Below are 17,415 nucleotides of genomic sequence, written 5' to 3' on the forward strand. Positions count from 1 at the left end.
TAAACAGTTGCATGATATTTTATTGTATAGATGTCCCATAATTTATCGAACCAATCCAGTACGCATGTACATTTAGATTGTTTGGGGCACTTTTTTTTTTTTGTTTGTTTATGGTATTTTTTGCTAGCTCAAATGCTACAAAAAAGTCTTCCATTTTGATAACAAAAGATACAAAATTTGTCAACTTACTCCTAAAAAGTACATGGAATAACGTTCCCACCAGCAATGTCTCTCGCGTACGTGTCACATATTACAAATATTTTTCATGTTATTTATGATAATTTTTGCCAAACAAAAATGTTTAATTATTATGTATTCAAATATATCCATTTTTTCCTTCATCACAACTGGATCCTGCTGCTTGCTTAAAGATGCTTTTCATGTTCCTATAACAATCCCCGTTTTTTTTTTGAAGCACTTTTGTGGCTTTATTATTTATATTTAGATGTTTGATCATTTCAAAATTTATTTTCTATACGGATTCAGCTTGATTACTCTCCAAAATCATAGTTTCTTACCCCTACATCATGTGCAAACTAATCCATCTTTTCCCTCTCTGCTTTGAAATGGCACCTCTATCACATAATAAATTCACATAAGCAATTGGATCTATTCAAGAGAACAAAATAAGATGTAAAATAATAGGAAGTAGACAAATCATCATTAATTACTGAATATATAAATGCAGACCTGGAAAACCCAAGAGCATCAACTAAAAAGTTATTAGAAACCATAATAAAATTCAGCACAATGGTTAGTTGCGGAAATAATATTCAATGCCTTTCCACATATAAATGTAATTCAAATGGGCACAAGTCTCCTGCTTTATGTGGTCACCTTTTACTGTGTAAATAACATATCATGAATCCCTATGTTCTATGGATAATTCAAGATAGACACACACAAAAATTTCTTGCATATTCAAGGCAGGCTTCTGTTTTCCTGTCTTTTCTCTTTCTCTGAATTATTGCTTTCTCCAAGTGTGTGGTATCAGTTCACCATGTTCTTGCCTCCTAGATTTTCTCCCTTATCCACACTAGACATAGCGCCTCCTTTTCTTCTATTTCTGGCATCTCAAATTCCCCATCCCTTCCAAATCGTGGCAAGTTGGCAAGTTTTGAATGCCAAGATAAGGACTTTGGTCTTGATCCTGAGAGCACCCAGGAGTTATTAAAGGATTCTAGGCAAGGATACAGCATAGGTTTGTGTTTTAGAAAGAACACCTAGCTGCTATATGGAGTATGGAATAGGTGTTGTCTTGGAAACAGGGAGAGTACTTATGCCTTTTGTAGTCATCTAGGTAAGCAATGATTGTGCTTTGACCTAGAGTAGTGGCAGGTAGTGAGAAGTGATTGAATCGAGGAGATAGTAAAGAAGTAAAAAGTAATTGGACTTGAGTAACTGGATTGTGAAGAGAAGGGCAAGGAGGAGCAGAGTGTCAAAGGGAACTCTTGGCGATCTGATTAGAGAGATTGTGTGAATGGTAACTCCTCTCACTGAGATCAGGAATACTGAAGGAAGAGCGGGTTTGAGGAGCAGGTTAGAGGAGAACTGAACATTGCTTTTAAGGCACCTGTGGCATGTCCATGCGGAAATGTACCACAGGCAGTTGAATATACATGTCTGAAGCTCAGAGAAGTGGTCTAGGCTGAGGCTATAGTTCTAGGAGTCATCAGTACATAAATAGTTCTTTAATTCATGAGAAAGGGCAACAGCACCCCAGTGAATGCACAGTGCTAGAAAAGACATGGGCCCACGGAAGAGCCCTGCAGCCTAAAAGCATCTTTGGTATAGGTGGAGGAAAAGGAACTCATGAAAGAGGTTGATAAGGAGTGACCAAAGAGGCAGAGAGAAAAACAGGAGAGGGCCGGGCGTGGTGGCTCACACCTGTAATCCCAGCACTTTGGGAGGCCGAGGTGGGCAGATCACCTGAGGTCAGGAGTTCAAGACCAGCCTGATCAACATGGTGAAACCCCATCTCTACTAAAAACAAAAACTTAGCTGGGTGTGGGGGAGTACACCTGTAGTCTCAACTACTTGGGAAGCTGAGGCAGGAGAATCGCTTGAACCTGGGAGATAGAGGTTGCAGTGAGCCGAGATTGTGCCATTGCACTCCAGCCTGGGTGATAGAGCAAGACACCAAAAAAAAAAAAAAAAAAAAAAAAAAAAGGAGAAAGGAGTGTCACAAAAGTAAGGGAAGAGATTGTTTTGAAAGGAGGGGGGAGTCAAGGTCAATAGTGATGAATGTTGCCAAGAATCAAGAAAAGTAAGACCTGAAAAAATGTCTGGGGACTTTGACGATCAAGTGGTGGTCTCTGGTGACCTTGGAAGGAATAGTTTCAGTGCACGTTTGTGGCATAGATTGCTAATTGCTTACCCTGATATCCATGCTCCTCTTCTTCCTTAGTAATAAGCCATCTGATTTTTAGCTAGATACATAGCCTCCCAGAATAAAGGCCATGAGGACTAGGCTCACACTCTAAGGATACTGGATTAGTAAACTAAAAAGAATTTGGATCCATAACAATTTCATGAAGCCAACGTGAACTGCCTACCTCTGGGTTTCTTTTAGGTGAGGCAAATAGATATATGTCTTATTTAAGCCATTGTTATTTCAGAGTCTATTCCATGCAGCAGTCTCCTGATTACAGTGAGTTGAGATATGAATAGCAGGTGAGGTATTCATGACAATGGATATAGAATGCTTTCCCAAGAAACGCCTGAGCTTGATTTCAAGGCTCTCCCAAAATCCAGCCCTGACTCAGTTTCCAGCCTTTTTCCTGCTGTTTTTCTGAAAGTACTAGATATAGTTGCCTATATTCCACCTAAACAGAACACTTCACTATTACCAGATATGCCCTGCCTTCTCTTGCCTAGGAGCCTTTGTTAAGCAATTTTGTCCCCATGGGGAAGACCCTCTGTTACAACTACACTTCTGGTATATCTACACTAGGTTACAACCTCCAACATTTTAAGTTTCACAATGTTTTCGGTCCCACTTGTGGTCTTTGGGATCCTGGGGTAACTTAAAGGAATATAGAGTCAGAACCTTAGGAGATACTATTGGATTCAGGAAGTCAGGAAAAATCTCATCCAAATCTATCAGAGAGGCATTCCCAAAGATTGCCAAACCCAAACTTCCCCAGACCCCTCTCAGTTCCACCACCTTCATAACATAATACCATTAACACCCTTATCTTATGATCTGGGGATCAGAGGGCAGGAGGCAACCTCATCAGGGGAGAAAAGACAAATTAGTTCATAATCTTTACCCTTTGACCAGAGAGATTTCCTCCCACCTTCTCCTTGTGAACTCTTGGAATCTTGATCTTTATCATCCACCCATAAACTCTGAAGAACCTAGGTCACTGGGTCTCAGGCCCATTTCTAGCACCCACAGATCAGTATAGAAATATCTGAGATCATATAGATCCTACATATCAACTAAGAGGAAAGATGAAAGGCTGTTATCAGGCAGCTCTGTTCTGGAGATAAGGAAAGGCAGGCTAAGGATTGCTTAGTGCAGAATGTTGAGACGGAACTGTCTAATCCCACAGGCATCCAAGACTCCAGATTCCTAAGCTCAAATGGAAAGCCCAGAATATCCCCACCACCAATCCTATCCTAGCACATTTACCTTCTCCCAAACTATACAGAATCCGTATCTCTGAATTTTGGAAAATTTGGGAGAGGGTAGCAAAGGTTTCCTTTTAAGGCTGCCCATCACTTCTTTAGTCATTTAAACCATGCAGCTCAGCGTAGAAATCAACTTTAAATTGGACATCGAACTTTCTTGTTCTTCAGAGTTCCATAGCCGTTCCTACCATTGGAAAAGGCCTAATAATTGTTACTTCTCCTAGGCCCCGTGCCCCACCCCTGTTGGACCCTTTCTGTCCTCCAACATGCTGGCAACTTCTCTCCTTTCCATTTCCAGGCTCCTATGTCCTCTCTCTCTCTCTTCCCCCCACCTCCCCCAGGGTCTCACTCTGTCACCCTGGTTGAAGTGCAGTGGTGTGATCCTGGCTCACTGCAACCTCCACCTCCTGGGCTCAAGTGATCCTCCCACCTCAGCCTCCAGAAGTGGCTGGGACTACAGGCACATGCCACCATGCCCTACTAATTTTTGGGTTTTTTGTTTGTTTGTATTTTTGGTAGAGACGGGGTTTCACCATGTTGCCCAGGCTGGTCACAAATTCTTAGGCTTAAGCGATTTGCCCGCCTCAGCCTCCCAAATTGTTGGGATTACAGGCATGAGCCACCGTACCTGGCCTATGTCTTCTTCCTTGAGCTGCTGGTGAAATCTCATTTTTTCCCCTTTTACATGTAGGGCAATTTAGTTAACTTTGTTTCACTCTAAACCCTAAGGGCTACCTTTCCACAGCAAAAATGACATTTTGTTTAACAAAAGACAAATTTCCCATAGATGAGGAAACCTGCTACCTATTTTTGGACTAACCCTCATTCTCCCCTGTTCTCTGTATATTGAGTCCTTCCTCAGCACAAGCTTGTGAGCTATGATTAGGCCATTCAACAGAAAATGAGCACCAACTATGTATTAGACACCACTACAGAGGTGGCCCTTGCTCTTAAGGGGTTTATTTTTATACTGTGTGAACATTAGCCTCATTTCACAGATGGCAATATTAAAAGTGAGACCTCTCTTTTGGTCGCCAAGGCAAGGCGACCAATGAGTGGCACAGAGAGGACTTGAACCCAAGTCAGTGGAATATCAAATACCAAAGCCTTAACTACACTATACTTTGTCCAATGATTTAAGTCCCAGAATACCCTTTCCAACACTCTTCACAGACATATGCTAGGCACATTACAGTATGTTTTTCATCTGTGGAGGCACATCTCACTGAATATCCATATGCCCATTTAGATATTGTCATAAAGTGTCATAGGAAATATAATTATTTCATTGTTATGAGATCAACATGCAGTTTTTAACATTTGATTTTTATGAATTCCATGCTTGTACATGACAACAAATGAAATAGTACAGAAGATCATATGACAAAAACTAATAGTCCCCTGCCTCAACCCTCCCCATCTCCATCCCACCCCCTCAAAGCCAACTTTTAACAGTTTTTAGTTTTAGCTCTACTGTGGGTTCCCTTTACAACTCTAGATAATGTGTATGTAATGGTTCTTTAAAAATAAAATTAGACAATATCCCAGAGATGGCAGTAAGGATTTTGTTTATGTACAGTGCGTCACTTTTCCCTCTACTCCCCTGCAATGGTTAACACTGATATTCCTTTTTTTGTTTTTGGTTAATTTTGTAACTTGAAAAAGATATACTCAGACCTCTATTTGTATTCCATCCATTTTTGACAGATAATTTTGACTCCCCACTTTTTAAGACAAGGATATTATGGCTACAACCCTCCCCCTGCCCATTCAATGTCCCACATTGTCAGTTTTATCTTTCCTTTTACATTGCCCTGGCTATTAACATTTACATTTTGTTCTGCAGCCACAATCAGATCTTCCCTGCTTTGTCTCTCCAGGTTGACTCTATGACCTGAAACCCAATAAACAGCATTCACATTATCATGGCTATGTAAATATTTTTCAAAATCTAGCCAAGCAGTGAGCCTGGAATACACTTCCTTCTCTTCAAGTTCAAGGTCACAATCTTTGGGCTTCTCAGAGGAGAATGTTTCTAGCATCGAGGTCAAATGGAATCTTTCTTATACTCTTATCAGCTGCTCATAATCATATTACATTTTATTTTGCTTTGTATTTGGCCAAGACTTTCTTGAATAATCACACACACACACACACACACACACACACACACTTTCTAAAAGCCTTTCTCTTTTCCTTGAATTTTTTTGTATTCACTCCTTCAACAAGTATTTTTTGAGTGTCTACCATGTGCCAGGTACTGTTCTGGGAGATTAGGCTAGGGCAGTGAAGAAGACAGATAGCAATCCTTGGCCCCCATGAAGCTGATTCTAGTAAGGGAGAGAGAAAAGATAATAAGATAAATCAGTAAAATGTATTCAAATTAAAATGTGTTGTAAGTGCTATGGAGAAAAATCTCAGTTTTAAGTAGGCTGGTCATAACAATGTGTTGTATATTTCAAAATAGCTAGAAAAGATAAGTTGAAATGTTCCCAACACATAGAAATGATAAATACTCAAGGCAACGGACACCCTAAATACCCTGACTTGATTATTACGCATTCTATGCATGTAACAAAATATCGATGTATCCCATAAATTTGTACAAATATTATGCATCAATAACAAAAAAATTTAAAAATAAGTAAATAGGTTGGTCAGGGAAATACTCACTGAAAAGGTAGCATGTGGGCAAAGACTTGCATAAGGTGAGAGAACTAACCAAGTGGATACTTGGTGAGAAAACATTCCAAGCACAAAGAATAGTCATTGCAAAGGCCATGGAACAGGATCATTCCTGGCATTCTTTTCCCCATGTCTGGCATTTTTGAAGAACATAATGGCCAGAGTTGCTAGAGTGATGGAGGAAGGCAGGAAGGGAAGTAATAGGAAATGGGGTCAAATGGGTAATGAGGGCTTGCCTCACTGACCCCTCTCACATAGGACCATGTAAGCCACAGGTGGGATCCACAGGAGAGTTTTAAGCAGAAAGGGGAGAGGATCTGACTTGGGTTTCAAAAGGATCCCTCTGGTTGTTGTAAAAATATACTGGTGGGAGGCAGAAAAGGGGAAGATGAAGGCTGAAGGAGGAGGACCAGTAAGGAGGCTGCTGCAGTCTTTGATTGAATTTGATTCACTGTTTCCTGGATTTGCTGTTCTGGGCACCTGTGTGGAGATCCTTCTTCAGGTGTAGGAAATTATTATAACTTCTAATATATCTATTTTTTGAGACAAGGTCTCACTCTGCCTCCCAAGCTGGAGTATAGTGGCACAATCATGGCTCACTGTAACCTTGAACTCCTGGGCTCAAGCAATCCTCCCGCCTCTGCTTTCCAAGCAGCTGGGATTTACAGATGAGAGCCATCATGACTGGCTATTTCTTTTCACTTTTTTTTTTTTTTTTTTTTTTTTTTTTTGTAGAGTCAGAGTCTCACTATGTTAGCCAGGCTGATCTCAAACTCCTGGCCTCAAGCAATCCTCCCGCCTCAACCTCCCAAAGTGCTGGGATTACAGATGTGAGCCAACACACCTGGCCTAATACGTTTTCATTAAAGTTTCCTTCATTGTTTTGTTTTCTCTGTCTAGAAAACAAAATTACTCCTATTATTCAAATGTTTAATTTGCTAGATTAATCCATCTCTCTTAAATTTTCTCTCACATTTTCTGTTGCCTTGGCTTTTTTGCCCTACATTCTGGGAGATTTCCTCATTTCCTGGTCCTGGGAAATTTATTATCTCAGTAACTTACTTTTAATTTCTAAGGAATCTCTGTTTTCTCTGATTGTTTCTGCTTTATGGCATCTAGTTCTTGTTTTATGCATGTTGTATCTTCTTGAATCTTATTGAGAATAGTATCAATTTTTCCCCTGAAGTTCTCTTTTGTTTCCCAGATCCTCAAACTGCTCTAGGGTTAGTTGTTCTATTTGTTTCTTTTAGTATTTTGCTTTCATGCTACAGGCTTCCTTAATTTGCTTGAGGCTCCTTGGCCACTCATTCATATTTAAGAGAATAGGACTGGGCAGTTGATGGGAGTTTTCTCTGTTGCAGAGCTGTTCTCTAGCTAAGAGCTGTTCTCTAGCAGAGCTGCTCTCTAGCTAAGGCTCTCCCTCATGAGGAAATCCTGAGGGGAAACTTGGTGTGGACTTGTGGGAGGTGGCAACTGACAGGTTTGGGGACCCACAGGTGCCAGAATGAGAAGACTTTGTTGTGATGCCAAATGCCCTAGGACAAATCTGAGTGTTCCTGGGGTAGTTTGTAAAACGTCGTCAGAGATTTTGCCCCCGAGAGTAAGTACTGGAGCTGTCCATGCTCCCTGTGTGGATGGGTGGAGGCGGGAGGGCCAGGGTGGCAGGATTCTGACTGAGGCTGATAGTCCTTGTGTAGACCTTCAAGTCCTTTCCTTTTTCTCAGCCCCATTCCTCACCCCTACCCTCCACAGGACCTGCAGATCCTGAGTCCAGAGCACCTCAGTTCCTCCTTTCTCCCTCCACTCAGATCTCCAAGGACAGGGAGGTTTCCACACTTTTGATCTCTGTCATACCTCATCCTGCCCTCCTCCTAGCAGCTATTTACTGATCACTTACCATGTGCCAAGCACTCTAAAAGTACAAACTCAATCTTCATAAGAACTTTATGAAGTAGATGCTATTACTATTCTTATTTTATAGATGAAGAAACTGAAGCTACAGTGAGGTTAAATAACATGCTCAATATTATACAGTCAGTAAGTGGCAGAACTGAGATTCAAACCCAGGTGGTCTGAGTCCAAAGCCTGTTTTGAAACCACTGTGTTATATTCTTTCTCAGTCCTGCTCCAGCTTGTCTTGGCCTCTGGCTATTCTAGAGATTGTAAGTCTTATTATGTCTGTGGGACCCCTAAATTGTTATGGGATCCTGAGTAAGTCCCTCCAGGCACTAGGCTAAAGTCAATACCAGGGAAGACCAGTATTGGGGGCTTGCCTTGCCAATCCCTCTCTCATCGCCGCTACCTTTTTAAGATGATCAATGTTAAGTGACCTTTCTCTGGCCCCAGTTACTGGGCTCCTGTGGATGTTTATAGGAAAGAAAAACCCCACCCTGAGCCAACACAGCAAACAGACAGACCCAGCGCTCTGGTATGTTTAGTTTCCATTCATCTTACAGTTGGATGAGGGAAAAAAAGGAAGCATGGAACTGGCCCTTCTCCAGGCAAGATGCCAGCCCCAGCTCCTGGACAATCCTGGCTTGTGTGAGCCTCAATGCCACATTCAGAGCCTTCCCCACCCTTCAGGATGGTCCCTCCCTCTCAAGAGAAGGGATACCTGGAGGTTTAAAAGAGCAAGGGTTTGGAGATCGGGCTCAGATCTTCTGGATGTGAACAACAGATCTAGGCCAGAGGTGGCATCATGTCTGGGTGGAGGTACCTCATCTGTGTCAGCTTTTTGCTGATCATTCTTCTTGAACTGACATACCAGGGACCCCCTGTCCCCGCTTCATCAAGCACAAAGGTCAGTTCTGGGATGAGGGAACAAAGCTTGGGGATTCGTGATAAAATTAGCTTCTTGGGGGAAATTTGGGAAGGTTATTCAGTGTGTTTCTTCAGTCCTATGACTGAGAAGCTAGAGCCAGAGAAAAGAGGTACTATTTGCTAAGCACATGTCAGGTGCTACACCAGGGGTCCCAGAATTATTATTTCATTTAGTCTTCACAGCATCTCTGTGAGCTGGGCTATATTATTATCCCCATTATAGAGAAGAGAAAACAGGTTCCAAAGTTAAGACACAGGAAGAGGCAGAACCAGAATTTGAACCTAGGTCCGTCTGATCTCAAATTGTCCCCATTTCCCACTGTCCCATACTGGGAAGGAACTAGCTGTGCATCACGTGTAGGTAGATAGAGGGACCATTACCTCAAGAAAGGAGAGGAAGAAGATAGATATTGTACTTGCTGTGTGCCCTCACCATGGATGCCAGATACTTACCATGCTTGCAGTGCCTGATTGTTCTTATAAGTGCGACTCTTTACACCTGAGATCCTAAAGAAGAAAAAAAATCGATATTTATCACAGTGCCTTGGACAGAGTAGGATTCAGTGAATGGCGGCTGCTCTGCTATATTCTAAAGCCTTGCTACTCAAAGTGAAATCTGTGGACTAGCATCAGCATCATCCTGTGGGAGCTTTTTAGAAAGATAAAAATCTCAGCCCTCACCCCAGTCTTGCTGAATCAGAATCTTCATTTTAACAAGATTTCCAGGAGATTCACGTGCACATCAAAGTTAGAGAAGTGCTTGTCCAGAGAGGTCCCTTGATCTCTAATCTTCTGTGAGTTCTGAGACTTGATAAAGCTTGCTGAAGCAATCAGGCAGATCCACCAAATGGATGACAGAGGCTGTTTTCCCTCTCTAGGCCTCAGTTTATCCACCTGTATACTTTGAGGCCTGTGTAGGAATCTTGGGTTCCCAAGTACTAGCCCATCTAGGCTGAGGACATAGTCTACCTAAAACACCTCCTCCTGTCTTCTCTCTCAGTTGTTAATGACAAGCTATTCCATGCACTCCACGGTGGTGTCTCGCTACGCCCACACCTTGGTCACTTCTGTCCTGTTTAATCCACATGCTGAAGCCCATGAAGCCATCTTTGACCTGGATCTGCCTCATCTCGCCTTTATCTCCAATTTCACTATGTAAGTCTGCTTCCAAAGTCACCACTTCATTCATTTGTGCATATATTTGTTCATTCTTGTGCTTATTCTGTCAGCAGAGCATAGTGATTAAATGAATGCACTCTGAGATCAGACTTCTTGAGTCTGAATCCTGGCTCTGCCAGTTTGGGACCCAGGGCAAATTACTTCATTTCTGGGAGTCTCATTTTACACATCTACAAAATGGGGATAAAATTAGAATCCAGCTTCTTGTTTCTTTTTTCCTTTTTTTTTTTTTTTTTTTTTTTTTTTGACACGGAGTCTCGCTCTATTGCCCAGGCTGGAGTGCAGTGGTGCAATCTTGGCTCACTGCAACCTCCGCCTCCCAGGTTCAAGTGATTCTCCTGCCTCAGCCTCCCAAGTAGCTGGGACTACAGGCGCATGCCACCATGCTCAGCTAATTTTTTGTACTTTTAGTAGGGACGGGTTTCATCGCGTTAGCCAGGATGGTCTCGATCTCTGACTTCGTGATCCGCCTGCCTTGGCCTCCCAAAGTGCTGGGATTACCAACGTGAGCCACTGCACCCAGCCAGCACCCACTTTCAAGGATTAAATGAATTAATATACGTGGAAACGTATGCTAAAATTAGCTTCAGGCACATATTAAGTAGTTGATAATATTAGCTTTATTGCTTTTTAAACAAACATTTCCTGGTGCTGACTGTGTGACTTACACTGTGCTGAATCCAACAGAAAGAGGAAGGTGAACTGCATATAGTCCCCAGTCTCAAAGAGTTCACAGTTTAAGGGAGGATATAAAAAAAGGAAACCGGCCCAGCACAGTGACTCACACCTGTAATCCCAGAGCTTCGGGAGGCTGAAGTGGGAGGATTGCTTGAGGCCAGGAGTTCAAGACTACCCTGGGCAATATAGCGAGAACCCATCTCTAGAAAAAAAAAAAAAATTAGCAGGGCATGGTGGCGCATGCCTATAGTCTCAGCTACTCAGAAGGCTGAGACAGGAGGATTGCTTGAACATGGGAGGTTGAGGCTGCAGTGCGCTTTGATATCTGCACTCCAGCCTGGGTGACAGAGTGAGACTGTCTCTAAAAAAGAGCGTTGGGTTGGGGAGCAGTGAGTAGATTGCTTTAATAAAGTATGCTGGGGAGAAAGAGAAGTCTGAATGTGGAATGGTTAGAATGGTGAGGTGGACCAGAAGACAATGGTGCGTTTCCTATTCCCAGGCTGGTGGAGAAAACCTCAGAGAGATAACACCTAAACTGAGGCTTGAAATAGGACATCTTCACCAGGCAACCAGGGTGAGGGCAGGACTGGAGGAATCCAGGAAAAAGGAATAAAGGCATAAATGTTCCCTTAATTAGGGAAGCTGCAAGTTTCCGTGTCGCTGTACTGTCAGGGACAGACAAGAGATAGAAGAGTGGTTAAAAAAAAAAAAAAAAATGAGATTGGCTGGGCGCGGTGGCTCAAGCCTGTAATCCCAGCACTTTGGGAGGCCGAGGCGGGCGGATCACAAGGTCAGGAGTTCGAGACCAGCCTGGCCAATATGGGGAAACTCTGTCTCTACTAAAAATACAAAAATTAGCCGGGAGTGGTGGCGGACGCCTGTAGTCCCAGCTGCTCGGGAGGCTGAGGCAGGAGAATCGCTTGAACCCGGGAGGCGGAGGTTGTAGCGAGCCGAGATCGGGCCACTGCACTCCAGCCTGGGTGACACAGCAAGACTCGTTCTCAAAAAAAAAAAAAAAAATGAGATGTAAGAGGCAGAGAAAGACTAGGCTGTGGAGGACTTCCAATGTTAAAACACCTACTTGGGTCTCACTTAATGGTCTCCAAACCATCTTATGTGTTTGCACACCTATCAGGAAAAACTTGATCATATACTCCCAAAACATATATACTTATTCATTTATGCATTATATAAATATACTGCTGAGCAAATATATTAGGTATATTATGAAGCATATAAATATTAATCCCTAAAGGATGAGGAAAAAGCCCTAAAATAGAGTGTGAATATTATTTTCCCACTCCCTCTCGATTTGTCTCCAGCATCCCCTGGGACATGTGCACCCCTCTTTAGAAATAAGTGTGGGCCATAATAAGGAGACATGGCAAGGTTTTAAGCAAGGAGAGGTGATTGTGAAGTGGTAGTGGACTGGAGGGGCCAGCTAGGTGGCCAAGAGCTGAGTAGGTGAACAGGGGCAGAATCCACGTAGAGGATGCTGAAGGTGGGAGCAGGACAGTGGTGGTGGATGTGAGAGACCATCAAGGGAGAAACAACCTGACTGTAGTGGAGAGTAAGTAAATATAGATGGTGTTTACCTTTTTTCAGCTTATTAGACCTGGTAGATGATAGTACCCTGTTGAGGTGATAAACAAGGGAGTTGGAGCAGATAAAGAGAAAACTTAGTGGGGCCTCATTAACAAGTACCACACTTCAGTGTGAATTACAAAAAGGCCCCTGGATTTGGGTAGAGGGACTATCAGATTTACCAGATTAGTGAGCCCAGCACAAGCAGAATATCCGCCCTTGTTCAGCCCCGCTTGTCCCTGTTAGTCGGGAGGAGGTTCTTGAGCCATCAACAATCTGTACAACCTCAAATGCAGCCCTGGGGTGGGCCTAGGCTGTGCCATCAAGAACGTCCCGGCACTTCCCCTGGAGAAGGATTGGGTTAGAGGAGGGAACTGGTATGGAGTCAGAGTCAGGGAGTTTGGGGGAGAAGTGCTGAGGCAGTCAAGGAGGGCTCCCTGAAAGCAGGATTTCCATATGGGTAAAATTTGAAGGGACCAAGATCATTGCATGTTGGGACCCAGGCGAATCAAGGACCGAAAAGAGCAGGCATGGGTCTGGAGTATGGAGGGCTAACCAGAGAAGCTGGCAGTCAAATGATGTAACAGCCAAGTAGTCAGGCAGAATTTCGATTTTTGCTTCAATTGAAAAAAACACCAAAGGAATTTTTTAAAAAAATTAAGCAAAGCAGGCTGGAGGAAATGTTCTTGGGCAGACTCTGTGGAAAGTATGCTGGCTGGAGGCAGCACACACACAGAGGCCCCAGTGTCCTGCTGCCAGACCAGCTCCACCCTACCCCCCTCACACCCCAGGAGACCTTGGGAAGGTGCCAGCTCGGCCCACCCCCCACACTAGCCCAGCCACAGCAATACTCTGTTTCAGCTGCCTAGAAACACTTCTTCCCTGAGTGGTCTCTTCTGCCACCTGCCTATCCTCCCCCAGTGTTTCTGGAAGCTGCTGCCTCGGTCAAGCAACTTTCCTGATACCTGTGCCTCAGTTACTCCACTTATAAAATGGAAACCGTTGTACTTGCCTCCTACAGAGTTGCACTAACTTTCTCTAGGACACCCAATTATCACTCCTCAAAGGCCAGCTCTGACCCATCTCTCCCCTTTTCAAGATTTGTGCAAGACTCTCCATTCTCCATGGCAAAAAGTCTTTGCTGCTGTATGAGCTCATTGAGTCTTGTGTTCAAAGCCCCCTATTCTCTAGGCCCACTCAACCACTCCAACTTTCTCTCCATACTTCCCTTTCCTGCCCCTCCACTCCAGTCAAATTTAGCTACTTGCTGTCCCCTGAAACACTTTCTGTGTTTTCTTGCTGTCTGTCCAGGATGTCCACTCCACAAATAATTGTTGAGCACCTCCTCTGTTCCAAGCCATATTTCAGGCACCAGGGGTACAGCAGCAAATAAAGTGGTAAGAAGTCAGTCAGACTGTGGATGTCTTCTAAAGATGGAGCTGAAAATCTCTGATGGATTGGATGTGGATTGTGAAACAAAGAGGAGAATCCAACATGACTCTAAGATTTTTAGCTGAGCAACTATGTCCTGAAACAAAGATACCAGAGGAGGAGCAGATTTTGGAGGGGAGAGTTATCAGGAGCTCAGTTTTGGATATGTTCAGCTTGAGGTGTCTATGGAACATTCTAGTGGAGATGTCACGTAAGAAATTGCATGTATGGGTCTGGAGTTCAGGGCACAAGTCCACACTGGAGATACAGATTTGGGAGTCATCTGTATATAAATGGTATTTAAGGCCATGGTGCTAAATGACATCTCCTAGGGAGCCAGTGTAGAAAGAATAGAGAACGGAAGGGGAGAGGGAGGGAGGGGAGAGGATAAAAGGTTGACAGCAGAGCCTTGGAGTGTTCCAAAGATTTAGAGGTTAGGAAGAGAATGAGCCAACAGAGGAAACTGAGAAGGCATGGCCAGTGAGGATTCTTTATCCATATCCTCCCTGTCTTTCAGGCCTAGCTTCAAGGCCACCTTCTCTAGGACCCTTTCCTGAAGACTTGGGCAAAAATGTTCTCTCCCTTCTTTGAGCTTCTTTTCACTTTATTACCTTCCTTAGAGAAATGAGGAAAATGGGGGTAAGCAAGTCTGCTTGTAACTCATCAGTCTCTGAGTTCCCTGAGGATAAGTCCTCCTCCCTAGTCAGACCCAGAAGACTTTGCAACAATTTGCACACTTATTTCACAATTTTTACCACTTTTACCACCCATAGTATTTACTTCATATATTTTTATATTAATATGGCCATATTATTTACCCAATATATTTTTTCAACATATATACTTTCTGAGATGATCTGAGTTAGCCTTATTCTGAGCAACAATATCTATGAGATCATGGGTTTAATCTGCCAAAAGGTAGAATTCATTCAACACTTTGGGAAACACAAAACTCTAATACCAGATCCACCATATGCTGTGTGGCCTCTATTTCCCCATCTGACAAATGGAGATAATGATAACTACTTCACTCTGTAGCTCCCTCTCCTTTCCTCTTCTTCTCTTCTTGCCGCTCACACTGGGGCTTTATGGCACTGTGTTGTTCTTTCTCTTTCCCTATCTCTATCCTCCTCCTCTTTCTACCTCGTGTGTCTCTTTCTCTGTCTCTGACCAACTCTTTATTTTCTTTGTCTCTGCTGTCCCTCCTCTTTCCTGCCCCATTAGGACCATCAACAATAAAGTCTACATTGCAGAAGTCAAAGAGAAGCACCAGGCAAAGAAAATCTATGAAGAAGCCCATCAGCAAGGAAAGACAGCTGCTCACGTAGGCATCAGGTAAGGCCCCATCCAGTCCAAAACATGACTTAATCATCTTAGCTGTGTGATCAGGGGAGATGCACGTTCTCTCTGGTCCTCAGTCTCCATCTCTGCAGAGTGGGGACATGACCTCTACTTCATAGGATCATGTGAAGAATATGTGAGTTAATGAATACCAAAGCCTGTAACAGGGTGGGTGTTCAATAAATGGAAATTTATTTCCCCATTTCCACTTTTCTACTGTCAGGAGATTGTGGCTTATTTAAGAATTGGCGCCTTCCGGGAAGGTTATATGCAAGTGAGATTTTTCTAAATTGAATTTTGTTTCCTGAGTTCCATTCAGCGGGCAGAAATGTATTGTCTTCCTTCAGTGTTTCCTCCCAGCTTCCAAGAGAGTTTCATGGAGCGAAAACTTTAGCTTTGGCTCCAGCAAACTGAGTTACTGCCATATAAACAAGCTCCTTCAAAAGCATAGGGGAGGGGATAATGGGAGGGTCTATTTGAAGGGGACGAGGCATTGTATGTAAATTGAAAACTCTTTTGTAAAATGAATCATTAGACCCTAGTTGGTCTGTTCTATATTCAGATCTTCATGGACTAAGTTCCCTTGAGGGTGGACCACCTGTGAGATAATTTAGCAAGCAGAATGTTTAGGAGGCTGAATGAGGGAGGGAGAGAGAGATTGATAAGTGGATGCATGGATGACGGACCATGGCCAGTGACTCAGCTGAACCAGAAGCCTAGTCAGGTCTCCTGGGACCAGGGTTGGGGGGAACAAATCTAGGTCATCTAACAGCCCCTGTACCCCTCAGAAGATCCCTTTCTCTTCCCACCCTCTTCCTTTTCCTGCCTAGGGACCGGGAATCAGAGAAGTTCCACATCTCCACCAGCCTGGCAGCAGGCACAGAGGTGACTTTTTCCCTGGCCTATGAGGAACTGCTTCAGCGTCACCAGGGCCACTACCAGCTGGTGGTGAGCCTGAGGCCCGGCCAGTTGGTGAAGAGGCTGAGCGTAGAGGTTACAGTGTCAGAAAGGACAGGCATCTCCTATGTGCACATACCACCCCTGAGGACCAGCCGCCTGCGCACCAATGCCCATGCAAGTATGTGGGCAGCACTATAGGTTACCCATCAGACTGGCGTTCACGGAATGAAAACCTTCCCGATTCCACTGGGTTTCCCTCTAGTGCCACTTCTGCTCTGTACTCACTGCCAAGTTCTTTCCTGATTCAGTGAGAAGAGGGCATGTTTGAAGGTGAAAATATTTGGAATTTAACCTTGGCCTGGTCCTTACAAGCTGTATGACCTGGCACATTACAAACTTCCCAGACCCCTGATTTCCCTAAAAAAAAAAAAATCAGTGATAAGGGAGGGTTTGCTGAGTGGGCTAATGAAATTAAATCGTGTGTTAACCATGCTGAAGGCTATAGAAGCCTCACTGGCCAAATCATGCTTTTCCCTGGATCCCCACTGAGAATGGCAGGACAGTGAGCGCACAGCAACTGCAAGCTCCCTGGAGGACACCGTCTCAGGCCCTGGAGGGAAGAGAAGCATCTTGCCTCAGAGGCTTGCTTCAAATATCACCTAGAGGTTTTGGAAGGCCAGACTGGCTACATCAGAATCACAACATGGGCACCTAGAAATGCAGATTCCTGGAGCCCAACCGTCAGGGTCTGGTTCAGTAGCATGGGGGTGGGGCCCAGGAAGCTGTGTCATCAACCAGTCTCAGGCGACCTTGATGTCCAGTCAGGTTGGAGAATCACGGAGCTTGCCTGCTCACCTCATCTGAGAGATGAGAGGACAGACGCAGAGAAATCCCCGGTTCATGTGGCCACCCCTCCAAAGCTGCTTAGCATAGGAGGTCCCAACTCATTCGACTGTTGACCCAGAGAGGCACTGGGGTGGACAGTGGATGTAGCAGACACAGACAGACACACAGACTGGATCCAAATCCCAGAGTTGACACTCCCTTGATGTGGGACCATCAAAGCCAGTCACTCCACTGCTCGACTTCACTTTTCCCATCTGTAAAATGGACGAGATGCCATCTACAGCCCAGGACCATTGTGAGACTTTGAGAGAATTC

General features: G+C 43.9%; 1 protein-coding gene across 1 annotated transcript in view; it reads left to right on the forward strand.

The window, feature by feature from the left end:
• The first annotated feature begins 9,019 nt into the window (after positions 1–9,019).
• Positions 9,020–17,415, forward strand: part of ITIH6 (inter-alpha-trypsin inhibitor heavy chain family member 6) — a 64,757-nt gene continuing 56,361 nt past the window's right edge. Inside the window, exons 1-4 of the mRNA XM_026451704.1 lie at positions 9,020–9,121; positions 10,142–10,296; positions 15,238–15,348; positions 16,185–16,432. Of these exons, the coding sequence (XP_026307489.1) occupies positions 9,020–9,121; positions 10,142–10,296; positions 15,238–15,348; positions 16,185–16,432 (616 nt within the window). The remainder of the gene's footprint in view (positions 9,122–10,141; positions 10,297–15,237; positions 15,349–16,184; positions 16,433–17,415) is intronic.

Source organism: Piliocolobus tephrosceles, chromosome 12 (assembly GCF_002776525.5).
Source record: "Piliocolobus tephrosceles isolate RC106 chromosome 12, ASM277652v3, whole genome shotgun sequence".
In the NCBI taxonomy this organism is placed as follows: Eukaryota; Metazoa; Chordata; class Mammalia; order Primates; family Cercopithecidae; genus Piliocolobus; species Piliocolobus tephrosceles.